At 38.2% G+C, this 27,165-nt stretch overlaps 1 protein-coding gene across 3 annotated transcripts in view; it reads right to left on the minus strand.

Moving 5' to 3' along the window:
- GMDS (GDP-mannose 4,6-dehydratase) overlaps window positions 1–27,165 on the minus strand; it is a 428,741-nt gene that overhangs the window by 217,255 nt on the left and 184,321 nt on the right. For all 3 annotated transcript variants that reach the window (XM_068931997.1, XM_068931999.1, XM_068931998.1), the window contains one exon: window positions 11,590–11,717. In XM_068931997.1, coding sequence (XP_068788098.1) covers window positions 11,590–11,717 — 128 coding nt within the window. The remainder of the gene's footprint in view (window positions 1–11,589; window positions 11,718–27,165) is intronic.

The raw sequence follows: 27,165 nt of genomic DNA on the forward strand, positions 1-27,165 counted from the left end.
CTCCTGGTGAACGTAGCTCCCTAATGGCAAACCAGCACTTGAAGCATGTCCTCTGGCCCTTTATTGCTATCTGGGGGGATGAGCCTATTTTTTAAAATTGATTTCTTACCACCCAAATTTGTAAGACTCTATTAAAAAGCTATATGTTATATTAAATGTCAATGTGCTTGGACCATTTGAACTTGCACAAACCTCCAGCCCCTCCAATCAACATCAGTTTTTAGTTGAGATTCACCTGCTCTTAAATTACTTTTAAAAAAGAAGAAGATTCTCCTAGACATCAGGCACTGCATAGTATAGTTACTTTGGAAAAACTCAGAATGCAAACTCCTTCATGGTCCACATTTGCATCCCAGGAACACAGCACAGCAGCACCCTGCTTCACGACAAACTCCTCCTTGCAAATTAGTTTTACTTCTGCTACTAGTTTTACTGATTCAGCAAGTCACGTTCCAGTGGTGCGTGGCATGGCTGTAGTATAGAAGTCATTGAAAAGGTTTATGAGGTATTATGTGCTGAAATAAAACACCAAAGAAACATATATATGGAACATGCACAGAGAGGAGCAGTGGCAATTCCCTAGCTGCAGTCTGAATAAGACACTTAAAACACAGTCTATGTTTGGCACGTAGGTTTTAGAGCTGGGCTGCCAGCAACCAGAAGATTATGGTGTTAGAAAGCACCGTGCCTAGTAGTAACCAAGCTCATTTTGGGCTTTCCCGATTTAGGAGACAGACCTACCACATAACCTCACCTTCACGAACATCTGTCCTGTAGTCTAATGCCCATGCTATCATAGGCCTCCTGATATGTTCCTAATAACCTGAGAGATTCAGGGCGTAACCAGGGAGATGAAGAGTTTTAAACTGGTAATATTTTTAATATATACCTACCCTGGGTATCAATAATAACACTTGCAAATAAAATGAAAAGAGAACTTGAATATTTTTCCCTTGTCAATTATTCTCCATTTAAAATGACTATAATATATTAAAAACACTATGCCTGCTGAATTTAAGACACCTCAGAGGATGGAAGAAATTGCTACCTGATACAGAAAAGTAAAGTTTGTCTAGAAACAAGTGCAGGACAACAAATTAATGATGCAGGGGGAAAATCTGCTTGTATTACAGAAGGAGAAAATCACAGAATCACAGAATGGTTGAGGTTTGAAGGGACCTCTGGAGACTGCCTAGTCCAACTCCCCTGCTCAGTCAGGATCGCCTAGACCACATTGCCCAGGAACGTGTTCAGATGGCACTAGCAACACAAAATATTACTTTTTCTTGTAAAATGAGGCACAGTGCATCAAGGTCATGTGATTTGTAACAACTTTTCATTATGTCACAAGCAACATGTGTGATACGTATTGTAGAATTAAGGCTGCCTTGATAAGCAATCACAGTACAGAATGACATCTCACAAGTAAGGCCCAAGTAAGAGTTAATGCGCTACTAATACAATTTACCATAGCTTAAAGAAATTTGTGAAGTGTGTATTGACAAAATAAAACCTCATCTGATATTAAAAAAAATCAATCCCATTTGTAGATCAGGAAATACTAACACACAACTTGGGCTAGAAATATTAGTTTCTAAAAAGTATAAAGCTTGTTATTAAAAGCAAACTTAAGAGACTGAACGTAGCTTTCTTAATGGTGCCTGTTCTTTTTTAGGAGAACAATGTGAATGTAAGTAAATTAGGTACAACTAGAATTCTTCTTAATATTTCCAGCACGTCCATTGACACAACAATACATACAATAACTTACAGCAGGAGTTCCTAATCAGAGGCTGTGGTTCTTTGAGGTTTCAAATGATTGAATTTACACTGCTTTTCTTAGGCTATTACACAAGAAAGAATATACATAAAAAACTACTAATTTGTCCTTGCAGGCTGGCTACGTCTCATACGAGTATTTAGGAAGTAGGATCTCCTCCAATTTTGTTTCCTCAAATCTCATATCAGAGATTCTTTAATCCTACTGCACAACAGAAAACATAAAACGTAGATACCTCGACCACTTAAGAAAAGAAATCAAAATCCTAATTTCATTAAAAACAATGCAATTAACCATCAAATACTGGCACAAGGAGTTGCTCTTTGTGCTAACACAGCCTGCCGGGAAGAACAGCTGTTGGACCTCCACTGCATCAAGGAACCTAAACATGCATGCAAGAGGAACCGCTCAGACTGGTTGAGGGAACCACTACCTGTTTTACACAGCTCTCACATAAGGCACAGGACATTTACAGGGAAGCACTGTTTTCTTCATTCTTCTCTTCCACTGCTGCAGGCAAATTCCCTTTAGCCACAATACTCAGCTGAATTGGGATAGGGAGAAAGAAAACGCTCATGTTGCTCATCTACCTTGCAAATATCACGTCCTTTATATTCCTGAGGAAACAAACAGTTGTTTTTGCTGCAAAAATGATATAAATTCTGAAATGAAGAGGGAGTGCAGTCAAGCACATGACAGCAAGAAGCTTTCCTCACATACTTAACCTGGTAACCAAGTTAACTGTCCCCAGGGAAAGTTTAATGTCAGCCAAAGAAGGCCAACTGGAAAGTTCAGCTTCTCTATCTTTGGACCATTAATGTTGGTTGTTAGGTCAAGGCTTCATCCAAAAACACCTACAGCTACATTCAAGTATTTCTGCTAAAACTAAAAGTGGCATATTAAGTGCACCCTGTGGGTTTGGGGAATGTTTCCCACTCAAAAAAAAAAATCACCTTTTTTTCCATACCCAGACAAGGAAAGAACAGTCACTCTGCTGATAACCAACCTTCTCCTTAATCATATACAGAATATTAACAGCTAGAGTACAATAAAAGTGTGCCCTGACATTTTAATATAACCCCTGAAATACATCTTCTTTCAGTGGAATGACCTAAAATCATTGGAGAGCTAAAATCCTTGGTTCTGGGAATGCACTGCCAACAATGTTTTACTGGCTTCTTTTCAAATGAAAAGCATTACAGTACAGTGAGGATGTTACCACACAGACATAACAACACCATTAACTATTTTTGACTTCCAGTGTAAATTGAATCATTATGGGGTTTTTACAATGTGCTCATTAAATTTTAATGATCTGTTTTAAGGGATTTTTCCCCTCTATTAAAATTAAAACCAAGTATGTTATACAGCTTTCTCAGAAAGTGGTGCATTACTTTAAGATTCATGCAAATTTGCAAATCATAGATTAGTTAACGAAGAGAAACTGTCTGGATTATTGCGGGCAGGGCTGGTAACAGTACCTGTTATTAAGGTTGCCTGACATTTCCCAATAAAAGATGCTGCTTTCAGTTCCTTAAAATGTTGCCAAATACCACTTGACTGAATTAGAAATTTCTAAGTTCAAAGGTATATGCACCTGGTTGTTCCTTTTTTTTTTTTTTTTCCTGTTTATATTGGTAAATTATTAAATGGAATTGTAATGTCCAGGAAGGGGGGGAAGGGAAAGGAAAGAAGGGGAAAGGGAAAAAGGAAAAGTCTCAACTGAAGTGATTCAGCTGATTAAAGAATATGTTTTGTTTGTATTAAAACTCCCCAAAAGCTGGATAATTTTTTTTCATGGACTCTAGGATGTCTGTGTCTTACACTGAGTATTTGAAATTTTCCATGCAGAGGGCTAGAGAACTTTCTATGAAATTGCCCAATTTACAAACTTTGCATGGAATAAAAAGGGAAAAAAAAAGACAGTTTGCATACACTCCAGCTTGTTTTCACATCAGTGTTGTATTACCAGCTGCTAATAAATTATTATATTGTATTATACTGTCTGTTGGTTGATGTCAATATGTTTTCTTCCAAGTGTTGTCACAAGCGAAGGCACAGCCCCTAAACACAGACCCATATCACAATTTTACTTGTTATCCCATGAATTGCCAAACATAGCTGAAAAGTTAAGAACATAGGACCACAGCATGTGTTTAAAGTTACTTCTGAAAAATGTCTTAATCTGGTAGTCTAAAAGAAGAGCATGCTGCAAAAGCAGAATTTTTCAAGAGGATCGCTTTAGTTCTGTTATTTAAAGAGATACTGCATTCAAGTTAGCAATGACATAATCGGTCAATCTCAAAAATATGATAACAATACATAATATATCAATCTGGAAACCTTATACTTGAAAGAAGCCTTAGTCTAACCTTTCCATCACTCCAATTGAATTGCAAGACCACCGCTGTAACAAGACCACTTAGAAAACCACAGGGGTGGCCTTGATAATAATACACATATCATTGTTGAGGCACAGGAAACTGAACCAGATGGTTCTGCTGAGGAAAGCACTTTTTTGGCTTTATAAAACCTAAAAACACTAACAGGTCAAACACAAAAGTAGTGAAAAAGAAAGCTAAAGTCAAATTGGTGTAAATAAGAAAAATCTTTTTGCAATTATATTCCCCTTGCATAAACAATGGCTGCAAGAAAATAAAAAGGGGAAAACAGTACTGTAGTTATAAAACAGATCAGTACAGTTTTCTGAAAGGAAAAAATGTAATAGCAACACTTACAGTAGGCACTGAGGCTGGAAATCAATACCATATGATGTACATTAGACAGAACGCCTACATATTGTAATTAAAACCCTTTTTTCCTTCATTTTTGTTTTAAAATACAGACACCATTTATGTTTATAGTAACTATGAACTATGTTCTTCCTTGTTCAATCTCTTACTAACAGTCATACCAAACGTGAAGAGAAAACATCACATACATGCAATTTTTAAAATGCATTATATGGGAAACAACTTCCACCAAGTTATCCGTATACCAACAAAAACTTACACGTACACACACACACACACACACACACACACACACACACACACACACACACACACACACACACATACATAAATACGGGTTGCATGCATATGTATGCATATGTGTAAAGCATGCTTTAATTTTCTCACACTGTAGGAGATTTATAACTAAAAGCCACAAAGGGCTTTTTTTTTTTTTTTGGTTAATGCAAGCACCCTCTACACGAGTGAAATTAAGATGATAGTGTCTAACTCTGCTGGGAATTGCAATCGTTTCCAATGCTCAAGAATTCTAGCCATCTGACATGCATCAAGAGAATGTATTCTAAGCTCTTTCATTGTGCAGCCTTAGTTATTAAAAATGTACGCTTTTATTTAGCATTAAAAAAGTAGAACTTTCTCTATCACAGTTCTTCTAAGACACATTTTCTCTTCATAAGGGGGGGGCTTTGCCCATCTTTGCAAAAGCTGAAAGCAGATGTTTGAGAATTACAAACTACACTCACTCCAAATGAAAATAATGTTGTCGTTTAAATACCAATTCTTTCTCTGCCTGTATGGGACAATGGAGAAGAAATGCACACTCCACAAAACTTCACTATCTGCTTATTGTTTCTGGCAACTTCTTTTTAGTACTACTTGGGAATGACCTTGGAGAAAATGTCCCTAAGTCTTCAGTTCATCGCTAAAGTCTATAATTAAGCCTGAAAAATTGAGAGAGTCTAGTAGTGGTATCTGAAACCAGAAGTCAAGAGGGGCTACAGGAGCCTTACTGAGCCTGGGGAGCCCAACAGAGTCCACCTGGCCAACAATTAGCAGAAAAAAATCAGAACAGGGTCCTATGGGATGCTATTTTGATTCTGTATGAGTGGCATGACATGCGGACAAAGCCTGTATTATGACTAGTGACACCCTCTACCACCACATGTTCAGATTTGTCCTGGAACTCTTTTGTAGCACTGAAACACTTCAGTTGAAGGGGCAACGGGTGCAAAAATAATTTATTAAAACAGTGGCATCATGAACTGATTCTGGCAGTCCTCCTAGCTATGACTTTTCCTTATAGACTCCAACCAGAGGGGAGGACAGTCTTCACTTGTCGTGGAACTGCTGTCACAGCATTCTTGTTGTGCCACTAAAAAGCAGCTATATTGCAACCGTCAGCGTCTATAGTCCAGTACGGGGTGAAATTCACAATACAATTCAGCCTCTTTCATTTGAGACCCACTATCATCATCGTCGTCACTTACGTTGGCCATACTGTATCCCGAGATCGTTATTTGCATGAATGATTTAACATACCACCATGGTCAAATATGAATCCATTTATCCTGGACACACTGTATCTCCACATGTCCAAAGTATTTATACAAGGAAACCAAAGAATATTCTGTCATTACTAAGAGTGTTCTTCCTTTGGGAAGATGCTGCATTGTAAAAAAAAAAAAATTCAGTGTGAGGCTTAGTTCCACATCTTATAAAAAGGACAACAAGTTTTAAAATTATTAGCAAAAATTAAGGCAGGATTGTCATTGTCTCTGTTACATATGCTTCTAGAAAAGACATTGCTTCAGCAAGTAACCAAGAATTTTTTGAATGTTTAGTATCCGTTCCAGACAAGGGAGCACAATCTATCAAACCTTTCTACTAATGGTTCACGCAAGCCTTACTCTCACAGCTACTTCAATTAGATGGCAGTGGTAAGATAATCAGTGCAGTAGATCATCACATCAATCAGAGCAGACAGAATATGATTTCAAGATCGATTTGGCTTAATAGAGCCATCAGTTATCCCAGCCCAAGCAAGCCAATGGAAAGAAAAAGTTCTTGTTTTGAAATATAAAATACACCTGAGTACCTGGACGGCTCAAAAATGTTTACCCTCACACTCAAAAAACTCCAGCACTGAAAAATAAGAGCAGTTTTAAAATTATTTCTTAACTTTTGTTCTAAGTGATTAACTTTGAATACAAAAACTTCTCAGCAGTAAGAAGAAAAAACTTTTTTAACTTCGGTCCATAACACGGAGGGGAAAATACGCTCTTTGAAAAGCCTGCCTCTCAGCTCATGAGCTGATCTCATAGGTACACGAGATATTGATAGTTACACGGACGGATACAATTGACTTTCCTTTTATAACCAACAATCCTCAACAAAGCGAGCTTCTCGCAACTATTCTGCTGGCCTGTGTAAGGATCTATTGAAAAAGACTTCTGATCGTATTAGGCTAAAGCAAAATGCATCTCAAAAGATGACACATCCTCAATACTTCAAGGAAGAGACACAACAGGAATAGAATTACCTCAGCCAACAGTCTGGCTGGCTGAATCTTTTTCTTTCACCAGACAGCATTACTTCAAGTTTTACCTTACTCTGGGTGTAAGCTTTTATATCTAAATGTACACACAATCATACAAAAAAAGGATTTCCTACAATAGAAATGTCAGGTATAAACAGCTGTCTCCAAGGGTCAGCCTCTACCTATCAGAATGGTGTAGAGAAGAATCATCAATGAAAGATCCGGCAATGCCAATTTGGACATATAAGCACAGAATTTGTGCCAGAACAGACATCACAGTGCAGGTGATTGGATTTTATTATCTCAAATTTAAACATGCGCAAAATGGCCTAAGACAATAAAAATGACTATGCACACTTTCACGCACACTTTAATCACAACTAAAAGTACCAATCTGTACAAGTACCGTTACAATATATATAAGCAAAAAGGAAAGGCTCTGTTTAAATAGTTCCTTAATGTGCTTCGTTGGACTGTACAATAACTTACTATGTTACGTATTTATAAACTATTCTGTTAATGCTTTGTTTTTTACACAATTTAAATATAAAACAATGGAAGTTGATTGCTGTACGTTCAGATTATCAAATTGGCCCTGATTTCTCTATGAATTTAAGCATATGATTAATTTTAAGCATTTGGCTAGACCTGTAATTAATTGAATTGGAGCCAATTATGAGCCAATTATGAGTTCTCTATACTTATTGCTTAAAATACTGCTAGATTTCTATTGAAGGCAAAAGAAAGTATTTTTGATCTCTACAAATACTTACAAGCTATTCAAGCTGTTACATTTGACTTTTTTCCTTTTGTTTTTCCTTTTGTTTATTTTTATAAAACATTTATTAATAAGCTTTTCCACAGCGTTCATCAGTGTTGTACCTATAGTGTTCCATAATAATTAACAAGCATATATTATGCCAATATATGGATAATTTGTTGCGAGTAGACACAGTTAAAACGTAATGAGGAAGGAGTTTTCCATATTTCTGCTTTCTGCACAACATCGAGTTGTGGGCAGTGCAACTGCAGAAGGCCATCTGAGCACCAGCAGGTGATAAAGAAGGGACTAAAAGAGAGGAGGAAAAAGTTTCAGCTGTTGAAATTTAGGAAAGACAAATTTGCTCTTTCCCCAGAGCTGCTTTACAACAAGACTGTGTCCTATTAGTGGGCTATCCCATTACAACTTCACAAATAAACATTTCTGTGGCTTCCCCAGCAATGACACTTTACGGTTTCAGTTGCAAGTGTACCTTCATGAGTGTAGTATTAACAGCATGTAGCTGGTAGGAAATAAAAAAAATAGTGATAGATTGATGGGTGTTTTTTAATGATCCAAGTTGAATGTTTGTGAGAATCTGTATTGATTTGAAATAAGACTCTCCTGGGTGAGCGTTTGAAGAAATTTGTACAATGCTATGTATTTTATGAATGGCATAGAAATGAGTCAGACTGTTAAAGGCTTGCTATTGTACCAATATTTGAAAATACCTAGCAGATGGTCTACTGTAACTTTCTGCAACAAATAAAAGGGATAAATCACCCTCACAAAATAAAATAGCACACAGAAGATTCATATATCAATAGTGTTGATACATTGTTTTTCCTTTCCCAACTCAGTGGCCTTCATCATCATTTATAACATCACCCCAGGAGACTGGTGCTGGATCGTATTTAAGCAAAATGGGGAGTAAGATGCAGCAGTGATTTCTTCAAAAATGTTAACAGTTACGCTATAATTTTAGGAAAATCTAATAACCCCTCCCCACAATTTTGACTGTCTACTTAACTCTGTTTTGGTCTTCTCAAACAGTGAAAAGAAACCAAGGAGTAAAATCTTTCCTTTGAGAGAGTTACACTTTCAGGTTTTTATTCAGCAGAACCATGCCACCGTATCTGAGTTTTGGTTATTGCAGAGGGCAATTTAAGTCCTAGCTCACGAACATAATCGAACACACACTTCAACTGTTCTCCCCTAATATGAACCTATGTTTAAACACTAAAACTTCTAAATCATCTGCTATTACAGCTACATTCACCCCATAGCTAATGTTGAGCATGCTAGCAGTCCCGCCTTCAGTAGGCACCTACATGTTCAGATTAGGCATGTGCTTACACGCTTCAGTGGGTACGGAAGCATTTGCCCAAAATCACAGTGGCAGTCAGATGAACGCGTGTCGTCAGAACTGGAGAGTCCTGACCTCCCCTTGCATTCTGTAACCATTAGACTTTCTTCATTCCAATACATACAGGATAAAATCTCTTTGCATTGAAGTCAATGAGAGTTTGGCCATCAGCTTGCTTGGGATCAGGAATTCACCCACAATGTTTTATAAAACAAACAAAGAAAAGGAATGTATTTATAGTGTTATCATTATCCCTAATAAGGAAATAAGGAGAAAGAAGAGAGAGTACATGGTCTAGTCTATACACACGTGTTCCTTGTATTAATATCAATGGGATTTAAAAGTACATATGGAGGGGATAAGATATATCCCTACGTGTTCAGCCATATGCTTAAGGAAGCTCCCAAAATGCTTGTAAATATGATCGTGCTTTCTAACATACTATATATTTATTTGAACAACGTTAAATCTCTAAGCCCTACTTTCCAGTCCATTAAGGCCTCAAATAATTGTTTATTTCCAGTTTAAGGTTACTCTCTTTTTTACCCATTAGAAGGATGTCTGTAACCACACTTCCACTATTTTTGGGGAATTAGAGAATTGATAATAATTCTCCCATTAACTGAAGGGGTACCTCTCCAGGAAAAGAAATACTCAAGTTGAACTATATCTTACTGAGGAATTCTTTCCAGAGGATTTTGGGACAGGCCCAAAACATGCAACTGAAAGATCTGGAATGCTACTTACACAACCAACATGTGTTCTCGTTGTAGACCTCAGATGACTACATTCCTTCTGGAGGCCAAAGGCTTTGAAAGCTAGCCATTTTTCTGGATAGACTGTGCTCTCATTTCCTTTTTGTTTTGTTTTTAAAGTTTGAATGAACACAGGACTGATCCATTATGCACTAGAATGTTATTCTGGATTTCCATTATGAGCAAAGACATCAGAATTCACCCCACACTTTTACTCTACGATTTGGTCCAAGCTATCTTTAAATGAGACAACTAAAGTATTTATGGAACATCCTATGCATTTTAGTAAATTATGTTCATGTGGTTGCAACTGATCATTTAATTTAACTCTTGTGTTGCTGCTGCCTTTCAGCTGAGCTTTGGTAACTTACTTGGTGAATGCTTTTGACTGCAGTTTGATCAATTAAAAATAAAAGAAGATGGTTTACTGGGTCGACTGGAAGAACAACTTCAACTAATGCTGAAGCCCCAAAACTAAGGCAACATCCATGGAGGTATAGTCATGTAAGGCCTCACTAACATCCATGATTGACATCCATCTTGGCAATCATATGTACCACCTTACTTGCAAATGCAGTGCAGAACCAAGAGCCAACTTTATGGCCAGCTGCCAAAAATCACCTTCTCACTTACTTGGTATAACACTTTTGACGCCAAAGCAATATGGCTGCGTATCATCCAGAAAATAAGCTTATAACTTGGTATGGCAATTCAGTTTTCTTCGTGTTTCTTACTGATTGTAACCAAGATCTGAGAGCTCAGCTATAAGCCCCTCAAATTATGATAAAATCACAAATCAGATTTTTTCCTACTGAAATACTTCTTACTTTGTAATACCAAAAAACAGAACAGTCATCATCTTTTTAAATGACATCAATGAATAGTGAAGGCAAATCCGGTTTCCCAGCGAGGAATTATTAAGAGACAGAAATAGTCCAATGACGACAGGAAATCTTTAAGCACCAAAATGGGGACAAAGTCTCCTGGGGAAAAGACAATATTTCCTACATGGTCATTCATGTCTCCCTGTAATACAATACAGGGGTATTGTTTGTTTGTTTGCTGAAGTAGATGCACAGAATAAAATTAGAAACAAATCCTGACTAATAGAACATTTCCAACACTAGATGCAGACACGTACATTGCAATACTCGCCATCATAACTATGTTGTGATGCTTCTTTCTTATGTATAACCAGTCAGACCTTTGATCATTAATGTAAGGAGCATTATTGCCTCATTATAATAAAGGTCACCAGCCTCCAGCAAGTCTTTGAATTCAGGTCATATTGCATCTTTCTGCAATCTTAATATTGGTCATAGAAATTGTCTAAACAAAACAATAGGAGAAATACTCTTTAAAATAGACCCAGTTTATAGTCCCCTCCCCCCAAGGAATTCAGTAAAGGAATGTAAACCCAAAGATTTATTTTTCTGTTCAGGTCATGCCTGGGGTAGACTGCTATGTTATTAAACTCCCTAGTCTGAAATTAAGAGCAACACAAAGTTAACAGGCCTCTGTAGGCAAAAAATCCTGAGATAGCCCTCCGTGGATCATGCATTTTCACTGAAATTATAGCAATACGCATTATCCCCAACACAAAGACATTTCAGAGAAAGGCATGTGGCCCATAGCTTACCTCAACATAGTCCCTGGCATGGCCCCAGTCTCTCTTTGCGTCCAGATTGCCCAGGCTGAAACATTCCAGCTGCCCAAGGTGAATCTTAGCTACTGATCGGCTAATTTTTCGAGTAACAAAATTAGCTCCTGGAATAGAAACAGAAAAGTAGTATTAGCATAGCCTCAGTGGCAGAAAACTGGCCACCAGGAACACCTTGTTCACGTGCATGCTATTTTCTTTCAATCTGCATTCATTCCCCTCACATTCCCCCCACCTAGACCATGCCTAGATCATTTGAGTAGGCTAAGGAGCTTCAAAACGCAAGTGTCACATTAGCTTCACTTTCACAGCAAACATCTTTCTTTGTGGGACTTCTTAAGCATTCCTAATTTGCTGCCTCAGTATTCAGTCCAGGCACAAAGCCAAAGAAAATCATTTGGAATGTCAGTTCTTAAACCCAAAATGCAAAAGGTTACATAAAGAAGACAGACGTCTTAGACCACCCTCAATTCTTTTGTTGTCATTTATTTTTGTTTTTGTTTTAAAGAATGCATACATCGAAATAAATTAGTTTATTAATTAAAAAATACTGAGACTATTCAAATACTAATGTTTTCCAAAGGGTTGCAATGGTTAAATGTGTTCTGTTTTTCTAGATATTTGGGATTCTTTATGATCTTATGTTCAGTAAGATCACAAAATTGCAATTCCAACTTTATCATTTGGAGGATGCGTCCTATTTTGTATTATTTCATTCACTGTATTTCATTGCAAAATTCATGTACCCATTCCTGCTCCCTGTAGAGCTGCTTTAAACAATACTTAGTTTTAATTATTTTCATATCCTGATTTTTAGATTATGACCGCTGGGTTTTTAAAACCTAGCAAACACTTTCCTCAAACGCACAGGGATTTGAATTTAGACCATGAGTTCAGGCTAAACAAGCTCAATGGCATTTGCACACTAATAGGCCACTAAAATTAAAATTACATGCCTTTCTAATAGCCAAAAATATGACATATGATACCTCATTCCAAATGGAAAGCAGTAAAATTAGTGAAAATGAATGCACTTGTAAAATGTTTTTATCAAATTCAGAAAGTCATATACAGCTTGTACATTAAATGTGGATAAATATTTTTTTTCATAACGCAATTCTTCTCTTGGAATATGTACCTGAACATTTTCTGTTTTCTGTCCAATGAATGATAGCTCCTGCAGAATTATTAAATAATGTAGAGTGCATGTTTCAGACTACAAACTTTTGCTGTAAAGTCAAGAGCGCTACAGTACCTGTTCGTATCGTTTCACTCTGCCAAAAGTCAAAAAAAACAGTGACCCTATAAACATCATGAGGAATGAAACAATGAAATAATTCAGAGCTTATCACAGGATTAAGACAGAATTTTATTTTTCTGTCAACTGCTAGAACTAAATGGAATTGTGGTTATTAGCCATTTAGAATATATCATCACTTTTGTGTTTGTTTTTTAAAGAATTAAAATCATGTAATTTCCATATTCCCTGAAAAAAAGTGTTCACATATAAAGGAAGCTTAAGAAATAGACCAATTTTCAGAAGTTCACAAATAAAAGTATACTCAGAGGTCTTTTTTGCATCAACGTTGCACAACAATTAGGTAAACGAGAGTTAACTGCAGGATGAATGCCCAAGCCAGACTGTCCCCCGCATAAACTTTCTCCCCTGCAGGAGAAATACGTTTATCCTAAAGAAAAAACAGTGCAAACCAAGGACCAATACTGTGACTCTGCTAGTGCAATTTCTGGAAGCAAAGTACTGTGGTTCCTCATCACTAGCTGAATGGGTTTGCAGAGGGAGTGGAATTCTGGCTTAACCGAAACCAACGCCGGAGTCTCTTCAGCTCAGTAGGACTGGCATTTCCGCAAAAATTTTTTGCGTTTTGTATGTCATCAATGTGCTTTGAGGTCTTCATATAAATTATTACTAATTAATTAAAAATAGATTCAACCTATTAGACAAAACTATTGAGACTAATGCCAAAATTTCCTAACCTTTTGCACCAAAATAAGGCTGTATTTCCTGAATTAACAGTTGAAGCAGAAACTTTCTTTCACAGATAAAGTATATAGTTTTAAGTTCCAGACTGCAACAGAGTAACAAGTTAAACTAGCAGCTTTCAACACTACATTCCCATTTGCAGCAAAAGCCATGAAAGTTCTAATCATCATCTGCATTATCGCAACTTTAACCGTCAACCTACGAGACTAATGAACGTCAGCTTCCATTTTGGACCAATCACTTCTTGAGCATAAAAAAGAAATATACTAGGTACAGTGCGTGTGTGAACTTCTCTACAATCAACTTAACCAAAAAAGCACGAACGTATGAATGATATTTCACAGGAAAAAGCAGATTCATCTAGCGCAGCATAGCAAATACTACCAGCTGCTGCTGTCTTCTTCTAGAATCACTAGTCACTGGAGAGAAATTGTCTTCTAAGATCTTCCCCAAGCAAAATCAGAATATACCTCAAAAGGGAGAAAGGTCAAAAGGCAGAAATGAAGAACCGAAGAGCATCACAGTGAAAAAAAGAAAGGAAAACTTTGTTTTCCAGGAATATCCTAGTAAAGGTTCAGAAAAATAATTCCAGGTCTCTTCTTTGAAGCGCCTCATTATTAAAGCTGGGGAAGAAAATGAAGCTACTGTTCCTTTTGAGAAATGTGATCAGAATTCTTTCCATGCAACCAAAGACTGAATGCCACATTTCAAAAGCATTTAAATGATATCGTTCATAAATAATGTTTACATACTGATTCTGTTCAAACACAGTATCTTAACATATCCTCTTACACTTCATGTTTGATCCCATGCCATTAAATGCACATCATAACTAGAACTTAAACTGATGCCCACTGGAGCCATACAAAATACTTAAGGTTATGTCGGCATTTCCATTATAAAGCCCTATTCCAGGAGTTTGTAATTTGGCTGTAAAATTTTGCTTTGGCCTGAAACTTGGCAGACATAATGTCTCTTTCCTCCGGAACGATTCTATCTAAAGATCTATGTGGAGCTCTACAGGTACCTTTATATAACTAAAAACAAAGTACTTTTTGAGATACAGAAGTGGTTAGCTTCCCTCTTCCTCAGGAGGTATCGAGGACAGGTTAATGTTGTAATTTTCCTGCACAGATCAGCCAATTAGTAGCAGCAGTGGTATAGACAGAGTACATCAGGTAGCTGCTGCTATTTTCATCGAAGTCTAGGTGATGCAGCCACTAGCCAGCACAGCTGACTAACGTCTACGTTACTACGCTGCTAGCATTACTACTGCACACGGATGTGTGTTGGTGGTATCAACAGAAACTAACTTAGATTGGTGGCAGACAGAGAGAGACCAGAATCCTGCATTTGTCTCCTGGCTTTGTACTGCTTCCTCAGTTCAGGGAGGTCATATAAAACGCCTCACTGCTCACACCCCGCAGGAATGAACTTGGGCGTGTTTAAATATCTCTTAGCCAACGCTGTTGCTATTAAATACACGATGTATTTTGCCTCATTCAGACATTTATTGAAAATGTGTGAGGGTGACACTGTTCGACATAAACCAACAGCAAAGTCACTCTTGCTCCCTCAGCAGGGCTAAGCACGCTGGACTGTCTGCCTTGCACAGCTATTCTAGCTAGCTATGCACAAAATATATTGAAAGCATGATGGGCCAAATTATGCTCTCTTCTGGGTTTTTACTGACAGCACTGGAATTACTCTATTACAACAGCAGAGATCTGGCCCAGATGTTGCAATGGATTCTTTGGTGTGTCACCACATTTCAGCAGCTCCAAACAGCCTTGGTTGAGGCATGCATTACAATTTTTTTACATTTTTAAAGAGGCCTTAAACATGAGTTTTCACGATATTAACAGCTCTTTTAGGGATGTTGGGCATTAGCCTACATTCTTTTTAAAGATCCAAGCCATCCCTCTGAGATCATGAGCATTCTAATAGGAACCATAAGGTCTCATTTACAAACCCAATTTATCCTAGATATCAGCTTAAAAAGGATTCTTCATTAAGCAAACATGATTTGTAAAACATGTACTTCATCAGCAACCATTATAGGAATAATGCTAAAATAAAAAAAAATAGCAAAGGTGTAATACAACAGCTTCTGCTCTCCAGCCCAGGCCTGCTGCATGCTGTACAGCACGGCTCAGGATGGATCCTGGCTCATCCTTCTGAAAAGGACACTGTCTACATCTAGCACAGTTTTGAAATCTGGGCATGTCTCTGATTCATACATTTTAAAAAGTAATGCTTTAGGGAGCGTACTTTCACTGGTGTGCACCTATTATTCTGAAGTTGGATACCATCAGAGAAAAAAAAGTCTGGACCTCTGGATCGTTAACATCAGTACACATTCCTTTTATCAGCACTAGGATTTCACCCTTTGTGTATTATCAGGAAGCTAACTGTTTGAATTAGGTGTTTTTGCCTAGGATCTGTGGTTTATGAGCAGCAGCCAAACGAATGAAGCAACTCAAGGAGCTGCTGTTATAGTAACTGTTTTTTTTCAAGAACCATCGTTTTCCAGTCTCTCAAAGCTAGATACAAAATTCAAAACACAACAGCCTGTGGCCTTAGAAAGACTTCTACCCCTGTGTAACACTAGCTGCACCATGCATAAGAAAAATTCAGAGTGATAGATGACTCCATAGCATTTAATAGCAATATTTATCAGCTGAGATGCAGTATTAGCACAGTCTATCAAGTTTCCATAACATATTTTTTTCTTTTTGCATAAAATATGACAAAAAGGCCTCTGACTCTGAAGATGCTGGCACAAGAAAAAGGGGATTTTTTTTCCCTCCACGTTTCTAAGGTTCTGGCAAAGAGTCTAGTGGAAGCCCAACATGTTCAAACACATTGTGCACCCAGTGCTTCTTCTAACCAAAAGGAACATATTTCTTTTAACATATATGTGTTGTAAATTATACATTTAATGAGATCATTAAAATGTTTTGATTGCCTGAAAGTCCACACTGCTCATAATTTCCATTCTGTTAGAAGCCTGCTCATTTTTGTGGCGAGTTTAAATTAAAAAAAAAGTAATACCTAGTTTATCTAAGAAAAGAAATCCAGAGTCTCCTTTAACTTTACTGATGGCAATCAATAACAACTATACTGAAGCCAGTGGAGTTATGCTAATGTAAACCAGAGGCAAAATCAAGTTCCAGGTCTTTAAATTAATCTTCCTTTCTTTTCTGAGGTTTAAATGGAATTTTCAACTGTATATTTATTGAAACAACAAATACAGTACTGCATGTAGGTGATACTTGCAAAGCAGTGACTTAGTATCTTTTAAACACCAGCTGATGTATTTTATTTGTGAATCCACCCTACGAAAATTAACAAACGATTGTTTCCATTACAAAAATTACGTAGAGTACAAACATAATTGGAAACAAAGGAAATACCACTTACTAAAGTTAATTTCTCCCTTCTCACCTCTTCCTCATATTCTAATGCTAATTTTAAGTCGCAAATACAGCTACATTTGGATGAGCTTGCTAGGAAGTCCACAATCGGAATTTTGCAAAATGAAATGAATATGAAATGAAGGTGAAATGATTCATAAGTTACTCATCGTAAAGTCATGTATTGCACGGGAAACATCTTCTGACTTGGGCAATAAATCATTTTATTTCCTGAAACGTGAGATACAATGCTTTAAGCTTTACATTTTAATCCTGTGTAGCATAGCTGAAAACACTTTGCCTTATCATAAAAAAAAATTTTGTTTATTCCCTCTGTTCTTAAGGATTGTAAAAACATCTTACAATAGCACATTTCACAGCTTTTTAATTCAAACATAAAGAATAGTGCTTTTCAAACATTTTGTGTTTGCATATCCCTGCCTATTTTCCAATGGATATAAAGGATCTCTAAAGAGGGAAGATGGAGTTACTAATAATAGGTTTGTTTCTCAGAGTTATTCTTCATCAAACCATCTTCAAAAAAACATGTAGCACTCAAATCCACAGATCACACAGATTGAAAGCCACTATCCAATAACATGAGAGAAACATTCTCTCTCCTTATCAACTGTTTCTCATTTTGCATTACTTTAAAATGTTTGATATCAATAAAATGAAGCAGTGCTCCTCCATTAAATATTGGCAACAAAGACATTAATCGAAGCATGTGATTATGAATTATGACTTTAACTTTTAACAATTGAATTCTTTAACTTTTTTCTAAAACACATTGCGATAACCATTTTGAACCTTCCAAAACCAAAAGCAAAATGAGCTAATACAGAAACAAGCCTCTGGCTCTGTTTCCCATTTGCGCCGCACTCTCCAACTGGCATTCCTTGGGTAACGCTAAATGTAATATTCCTCGTTTAAAAATCAGATCGAGGCAGAGAGGTAAATGCCTGCGCAGGTGGGAAGCCTCCGCGGCAGGAGGGCAACGCGCAGGAATTTGAGGCTTATGTCCTGGCTCTTGAATCCCCCGAGCACCTCCGGCAGGAGGCCGGCGAGCCAAGGATGTTTGGATGGCTGAGGGCAGTGGGCCGTTACTCAGCTTCAGCGTAGAGGGAACCTTAATTAAGGATTTTCATAATCTGAGGGGAAAGTAAGAGTGGGAGACACTTACCTTGTGAGGAATGATGGGGTGGGTACACAAATCGGGAGGGAATGCAGACAGAAATTTCATTTCGCCAGCAGGCCGAAAGTTAACACGAAGCTCACCTGGAGGGACACCTGCTAGTAGGCCCTATAAAAGAGGGGCATGGAAGCGGGGCTGGAGATCTACCAACTACAGGGAGAGGATAAGAATCAGATCTGATGCTTGTCAGTAGGCATCGGCATAGCAGGCTACACTCCTTACTAACGTAGCACAGCTCACCGTCAGCATGGGCATCTGCCATCAGAGCTTTAAACTCCTCATGACTGCTCTGCATACAAACAGATACAAGTTTCCACCTCTGCAAAGAGCAATGACAGGATGATTTCTATGACTGCAGAACAACATCTCTCTAAAGCGACTGTGAAAAACTGACATTTAATTAGCAGACAATCCACACACGTAATGCCGAACACAAAGCTATTAGATTTCATATTCAAAATAACCTTAGTCAGGACTAATTACACACATCAAAGCTATCATATAGGTTCGTTAAAAGGATATGGCAACATACCAGCAATAATCGCTGGTCACAACAGTGTTATTTTAGTATATTTCCTCTAAATAATTTCTCTTAAATTAAAATATTTTCCCCTCAGGAACTGTATGCTGGACAGGAAAAGGTGAGGCATCAAAAATTCTTATAGAGGAAAAACTAAACATTAATACTGAAAACAATATATAAAAGTGTTATTCCTGTTCCAAAGTTTATGCTGTTAGCGGTACTTACAGAAACAGAGCAGTTTGCTTACAGAAAACTTAACCTTTTGCTCCAAACTATTCATTTTGATTTCTTAATCACAATTCACATACAATATATTTTAAAACAAAGGTAAACATATTTAGGCACTACAATTTGTTCAACACTCATTTAAGCTGTATTTTTTAAATTGCACAACTAATATTATTGAATTAAACAGCTCATTTAAGCTGTCACATAATTAGACATGCCCCTGCATATATAAGGTATGTGTAAGCATAAGTGTGCTTGCCCATTAGCACAGTTTCTTTGTATTGTCTAAGCGCACGTAAACAATTTAAGTTGAGCACATACTTTCCTGAATCGGGGCTAAAATGGCCTGAAATGGTTGTAACCAAAAGAAAAATGCAGCGCTTGTAGAAAATGGAAATACAATGCAGTCTAAGGCAACTTATACATAAAACTGAGTTCCTTAACTTGCTAAAGACCTAACAAACTTCAGACATCTGTGCCTTTTAACTTAACACCCCTTTCTTTTCACTCTGTCTTTCCCTTCTTCCTTCCTCCCAGTAACTAGTAGCACATCAGAAAAGATGTGGTTTGATGGTTCAAGCTGAGACATTCTACCCTAGCACTCATTCGCTTGAGATGGAGCAGACAAGACTTTTTTATCCAACTGGTGACACATGACCGACTTATACAGCTTCTTGGACCTTCTGACCTCTAAAGGCCAAAGTCTAGTTGTCTCTGAGTCTCTCCAGGTGGCTGGGACATCAGCTTGTACTAGGTCACTGTATCATCAAGGTTTTGCACAAGTCTTCTGTGTCTTTCTGTGCACTCACTTTATTGTCAACTTTTAATGTGCAAACTTCTGAGCATAAAATGTGTCATTCCATTTCAAGATGGGGTAAAAAGAACTTTCATTTACTTCCACTAAAGGCCAATGAGCATGTAATAACAGCTAGCCTTAAAAACAATTACAAGGGCATACCACTTTGCTGAGTCAGCGCTTAAATCTTTTATTGGAGTAGGAAAATGGATCTAGTTACAGCCAAATAACTTACTTGAAACTGTGCCTCCCACACAATCTTGTAAGTAGTCCTGGACAGGTTTGACATCCACACAAACTAAAGATGTTCCTATATCCATGCACATTTCTTTCTGAGCTTTGTGGCTCAAAACGCAAATAAGCAATGTGTTACCAGGAACATCAGAATACCTCACAATGCTTTTCATTTCACTGTGTGTCCCCTAGTTGTGCCAGCTTCCTGAGCTCTTTTTCTAGAGGGGCATGTGGGGCTGCTGAGAATAGAACAGGAGAACACCGAAAGCGATCACCTTGGGTAAAATCAAAGCAACATCCCTCAAACGTAATATTTTAATAACGAATCCCCTCAAAATGAGCTTCAAAGTAATTATGCAGGGAAAAGAAAAACAACATCAAGAGTTAAAGAAGAGAGTAGGAGGGCAACACAGAGACAAGCTGACAATACATCAGGAAAAGTGAAAACCAACAAAGACAGCATGTCTCTTCTGCTCCCGAAAAACTTGGACATGCTTGGTCTAGCTGTGCTGACCTCCTGTATCTACAGACCTAATAATAACAGTATTTCACCTAGCTATAGTTACTGCTGGTTGCCCAGACTTCCCCTAAAACATTATGTCCTTATTTCAGAACAGGCCATGATCACACTTGTGGGATCATGGAGCTAAGTAAGCGTGCTACGGCTTCCACAACCAGACTCTCAATTGAAAGCGCAAGGAGATAGAGAGTGTCAGCTCTCCAACATGTAAAAGACACGTCAGGTTGTGAAATAACAATTGCGGGGAGTGACCCTCCCCCCCTCCCCCCCCGACAAATCCAAGGCATGTTGTTAATCTTCACTATAAAAAGAAAAAGGCATCGATGCAAATAAACGGACACTGCATTTACTGAGAAAATCACCTGAACATAGAAAAACAGTAAAATTATAGCAGCTTTTAAAATGTACATGCTTTCCAATGAATTTTCCATTTTTCTAACGGTGTCACTGAAACTAAATCACACTTTTGCATTCTTTCCATGTGGCAATGTTTCTGTAGCATACTTAATGCTTAAATTAGATAAAAATAAATAAGTAGTTATATACCTAAAGAACCCAGTTTTCTACTAACAAACTGGTGCAGTTTCACTGAAGTAAGATTACTTAAATTTACAAAGAAGAATCTACATTCAGAAATTCTACCATTAAGAAGCCCAAATGTCACAATAATTTTGCATAAGAAAATATGAAACAGAGTGATTAAATGACAAAAACAAGAGCATCTGAATAAAACATTCATCTTCCAGAGCTGAACTTGTCATGCCCACTACTGTTTTAAGATCAGCATTTTTAAGAACACTTCTTCCTTTGTGGACTCCTGAAATTCATTGTTATCCTGTTTTTGTGATATTTCCCATTTAAGTTAGTTTATACTTCCTCTAGGAACAGAAGAGGCAGTCTGATCACCTGCTGTTCTGAGATGCCTACAATACTTAAGCACAATGGGGTGAAACCAGGACAGAAGGTTAGCCCAATTCTGAATTTCCTGGCTTTGTATTTTTAGTGGGACCTTTCACATAACTTTAATATCCAAATAGGTAGCTGTGCATGCTCTCAGAAACACACACACGTACACATACACATTCTATACAGGAAAAAAGCTGTACATTCTAGCTTTAAAAATTAGGACTACATGTGCCAGTGTTATTTTTGAATGCAGAATGGTAGTTTCATGAAACACCTTTAAATCAACTACATACTGTAATTTTCTTCCTAATAGGATCGCTCCCTGCGCAGAGGAGTAACTCGTTCTGAGAGCAGAGACTGCTGTCTTGCGAGGAAAGAAGAATTACAGAGTCTGAAGCTCAGCACAAAAAGAAATGGATTCATAGTTTGATCTGACTAACGCCGCTACAGAAGAATGAATAATACCCTTGCTGCTTCTGAAAGTCTAAAGTAGTGCTTAGAAAGTCACTCAAATCAAGGTACTTTTCAGCCACTGCTTCACATTCCTCCGTGCACTTCACTACTAAGCACTCAGCTGCAAACAAGAGTCATGGGAGCTTTATTCTGTACATCAACCAATGAAGAAATCAATACATTTTTAATTTTTTCATACCTTACTTTCTCAGCTGAAAAATGAGGACAAAATTTCTACATTTTACAGGAACCTCACAAAGCTAAATACCTTGGTATTTGTGAAACAGAGAAGAGCATCCTGGAAGAGTCAAAAAGGGTGAAATTACTCTCTGTTCAGTGCGAGGGTTGAAGAGCGGCTATGAATGGGGCACAGAATCAGCGTACTGTCAGAGAACTCCTTTCTTGCTCTCTGTCCCCTGAATATTGAACATTAAGTCATTCAGGTGAGACCTAATGATTCTGTGCAAGGAATAAAGACCTGTGGGGAAAAAGCAGACTTTCTAAGACTGCACAGGCACTAGTTTGAATTAAGTTTGTGGAGGCACCTTTAGTTCAATCATTGCACAATTTTTGAGCTAATGAAGTTTGCAATGTCCCTTTTTTCCCCCTTCATGGTTTCCAGGATGTAATAATATTTACCTCATCTCTTACGCTCACACTTAGGATGGTGAGGAAAGCTGTAACTTCTGTGGCCACAGAGCATAGTCTTAAATTTCCAGTTGCAGTCTAGAACCCACTCTCAAAACTGAACAAAACTGAATTCTAAATGGTTTCCGAGCTTGCGCTGAGGAGCCATCTCTCAATGAGCAGTTTATAGAGGGGCTCGAGGAGCTGGGAGGGAAATCACTGAAATTTAACCCTGAACCCCACGTGAACCCAGGGATTGGGACTGCATATTTTCCACTGTCCTGCCATCTGCTGCTTCACTGCACGTGGTAATCTTTGGCAACCCCACTGAGAGCTGCCTGGGCTACGGCTCTGTTCAGACAGGGTGTAGAAAGAAAAGACACTGAGAATGTCATGGCTGGCTGACCAGACTACTGAGATCAGAGAGATTATGCCTCATTTGCTCACCAAGCCCTGCCAAAAGCAACACCATTTAACTGCAGGTACTCAAAACCCAACAGGCATGTTTAAAGGAATTCTAGGCTTAAAAAGAGGACCATTCATAATGTGCATTTGTTGGGGATACTGTAGCTACCACCTTTTGGCAATTATTCATGAGAGTTTTTAAAGGGGGTTTACAGTGCCCTCCATTTCAGGTACAAATGATATCTGGCAGAAAGTATCATACCTGATTTAAAGGACAGATGGACCTGGAAAACAGCATGGGCAGGAATAAACAAAGGGATTTAAGAGCCCAGCAAACGGAGGTAAGCAGTGAGAACCCGTAGTTATTTTAAAACAGCTACAGTCTGTTTATCTCTAGGCTCTGAAAAGCTGCACAGTATGGGAGCGTGAGGGTTTGGTACTTATATGCATAACCCTCATATGTCATCTCATGACAAGGGACTTCCCTTGAGTACCAGCCAAATCTACATTCGTTTCCCCTAACACCCGCATAAGTTCTGAATGAAGTAGGCTAAGGATTAACTCTCAGAAATTCTGACTTTCTCTGACTACCCTCTTTTACATATTGTCTCAGCCCTTTCAGTGATAATGTACTAAACGTTTACCAATGGAATTTACTGGCTGTTTCAAAATGCTAACTGTAGATGCCAAGGAATATTTCTAAAAGGGTCTTAGAACTGCAGGAACATTATTGTGGGGTATAAAATTACTGTAGGAGCTGGAATCAAATAACCCTGACTCCAACCTCATGTTATTAAGCTATTTCCCCTGTCCCCTCACCATCCTTTACTCCTACCAGTGGCACTAGAAATGAATGTAATTACATATATGTCTACAACAGCCCTGTTTCTTCACTCAAATACTGATCTTGGAAATGACAGTGCCTCTCTCATATCTGTTTGGGAAAACAGTCATAGACACTTCAGTAAGATAAGCTTCTTCTAAGGGCTGTAGAAGTATGGCTGGCGAATGTCAGGGTTGACAAACGTTCTTCTAACTGCAAAGGGACACTACAAAATTGTCCTCTGACTTGGAACAGGCAGCTGCAGTCACCCTTTCTTCTTCCCTGCTGCTCTACTGCCTCCACTCTGTCTGCCTCACAGGGTGATTGGAAAAGAGACAGAAAAAGCCACATAAGAGAGGAGAAACAGACATCTCTTTCCCAGCTCCAGCTGTGCTGGAGCCAACAGGATTCATTGTTTTGATGATTCCAGGACCCTTAGGTCTCATTTCATCCCTGCTTGACAGAAGTGCAAAGCAGAGGTGAGAACGGCCTGCAGATTTACAAAGGCAAATTCTGAAATCCTTAAGCCGCTCCCTCCCAGAAATGGCCTTTCTCTCTGAGAGCTGGAATCAAATGCCCTTGACCCTAGCCTCTCATTAATAAGAGGTCTGCACCTGTGTAACCCTCATGGGCAGCGATGGAGTTTTGCTAGCGCCAAGCTTTCGTAAATAAAAGGCAAGGCGGGTACAACTTGTTAAAATCTGTAAGGCACAGAGATCCAACTTGTGTTGCCCAGTATTTTTCTTTTGATACAACTGCCTACCTTGAAAAAAATGTGTTTGAGGTAAAAAGTTACCCATTAGCATTCACAGCTGAAACTGCTTTTTAGCTAAGCTCCACTGAACCAGAGCTCCAGTCCTGCTCTCTTTCTTGACTCGTAACCTCAGTGACAGTCCAGAAGCCAGGCAGAGCCACTTCATAAAATGTACTAAATGAAGCAACTTTTAATAAAAACATGGACTGGCAGGTAGCCATGTTAAAGAAGGAAAGACCTAGTAAGAATGTCCTACAGCATAAAAGTCTCTGTTGTTCTCATTACTGTAAAGCAGGAAAATCTCTTTAAATGCTTTTGATTCAAATGATCATTTGACAGAAACAATGGACAAGACAAATGGCTGTAAAACAAGGCAATTGGATTTCCTACCGCTACAATATCTTACTTGGCTCCCATGACACAATTTCTATGTTATTCTCCCTTGCCACGGTAAAGTAAACTTACAGGCTACCCAGAAAACAGATGAGTGTAATCAGTCCTTTATAAATTATATCCTTTCACTCAAGGAAAGCAAATAACTTTGCCTCCTCTACAATAACTGTTTCTAATACTTCATTTATTCTTTAAATTGTTTATAAAACACTTCAAGAGAGGTCAAGATGAGAGAGCAACAATAACTGGAGATTAAGGAGACTTTTTAAGTATTTTGCACCTGTGAGTAAACACTTTGGCAATTGTTATGATACAAGATAGACCTACTAAAAAAAATCAGCTCTATTTACGAATTTCTTGAACACATGTTATTTCATCTGAGAGAGATTCTTTCTACTCTTAGTTTCAATTCAAATTTAAGCAGCTGCAAAGTTTCTTCATGTCACATGACTCAGGCAAAAAACAATAGATTTAACCATGGTCTCATATGGAAGAAATCTAAAGGAATAATAACAGTAGGGTAACTGAAGTTCTTCTCATGAAGATTTCTACAGATCTCTTGAGGAAGCAGGAGCTTTTCTCCTCAGAGATGGATGTGTTCATCTTAAAAGTCCACAGAGTCAAAAATGGGCAGGACAGAACCATGACAGCAGGGCCAGAAGGGACATTCACATTCTCCTATCTACATCCAAAAGCATCAAGGGATGTGACTCTTCCGCCCTATTTGGCCCAAGTGAGACCACATCTGGAGTACTATGTCCAGTCTGGGTCTCCCCAGCACAGGATACACATGAAAATGCTTCAGAGAGTGCAGCAGAGAGCCACCAGCATAGTCAGGCAGCTGCAGCACAAGATATTCAAGGAGGGGCTAAAGAAACTAAGCAGCAGGGGACTGAGGTCTACCAAGGCAATAGACATAAGCTACAACATGGGAAATTCTGTTTAGATATAAAGTGATTTTTTTTCCCCCCTCACAGTGAAGATGGTTAGGCATTAGAAAAGGTTCCCAGAAAGGTTGGGAGGGGAGGTCTCCATCCTTGAAGATATTCAAAACTCAGCTGGACAAGGCCCTGAGCAACCTGATTCAACTCTGAAGGTGGCCCTGCTTTGAGTGGGGAGGGCAGAGCCAGATAACTCAGAGGTCCCTTTCAACCTAAATTATTTCATGACTCTCACAGCCATACACCCAAAGAACATCAGCGTCTTCCACAAGAAAGAAGCCAGAATTGCCACTGCTTTTTTAGGAAGAAAGTTAGCAGAATGAGTTCATCTTACTCCTGCTTAGAAAACTACACTCTTCCTTTTCCTAAGATTTAAGTAAGTAGGAAAGGTATTTAAGATTGAGTAAGAAAGGACTTATATTCACAGTAAATATTAAAACCTAAATTTATATTTCATATATACTAAAAAAGAGAAGGTAAACGAAGGGGAAACTAGGATAAAAAATTATGTTTAAGGACACTGAAAAAACAGTAATAAAAACAGGACAGATGGTGCTAAATCAGAAAAGAAAGCATTTGTTTATTTCTATTTTGAACAATGGAGCAAAAAAGCACTAAGAAATTTTCTTCTACCTCGTGACTATTTCTGTTTTCTTAAAATGGTGTGCAAGAACAATAAGAACAGCTGTATGAGGCTGACAAAACTCCATGCAGTCCGGCATCCTGTCCTCAAAGTGGGCTACAACAGATTCTTAGGAAAGGCATACACATACAAACTCCCCAGGCCGTACAGAGAAACACTGTAATGGTATTCTCTTCCAGCTTTAAGAGATCCGAGTATGCCTGTATATGGTTTTGGATAGGCTTCCATAAATTTCATCAATTGCTTTTTGAACCTGTGCAAACTTTTGTCCTATGCAAAATCCTGTGGCAATAAACTATTAACTTTGCATAAACACACACTATAAAGACAAATCCTTCACTGCTATTTGCTTTGAACCTGCATTTGGCAAGATGAGAACTAGAGGCCATGAAATGAAATGATGAGAGCAAGCAACCACTTACCATTCACCTTCTCCCAGACGTTTAGGACTGCACATACTCTTACAGTAACATCTCCTACATGTCTAGCCCACACTAAAGAATCCTAGCTATACTTAAACGTATTCCTCCCAGTGCAACTGTTTCACCTCTTTTGTCAACCCTGAAGCCTTGCTTCACTTTCCATATTAGAAAGGGTGGAGAGTAAAAGCCCGACCTTGTAAACTACTGAGCATGTTGGTCTAATCACAAAACATTTATGCTCTCATTTCTTAGAAGTACATGGAGGTGAGTACAA

This window comes from Struthio camelus, chromosome 2, assembly GCF_040807025.1.
Source record: "Struthio camelus isolate bStrCam1 chromosome 2, bStrCam1.hap1, whole genome shotgun sequence".
In the NCBI taxonomy this organism is placed as follows: Eukaryota; Metazoa; Chordata; class Aves; order Struthioniformes; family Struthionidae; genus Struthio; species Struthio camelus.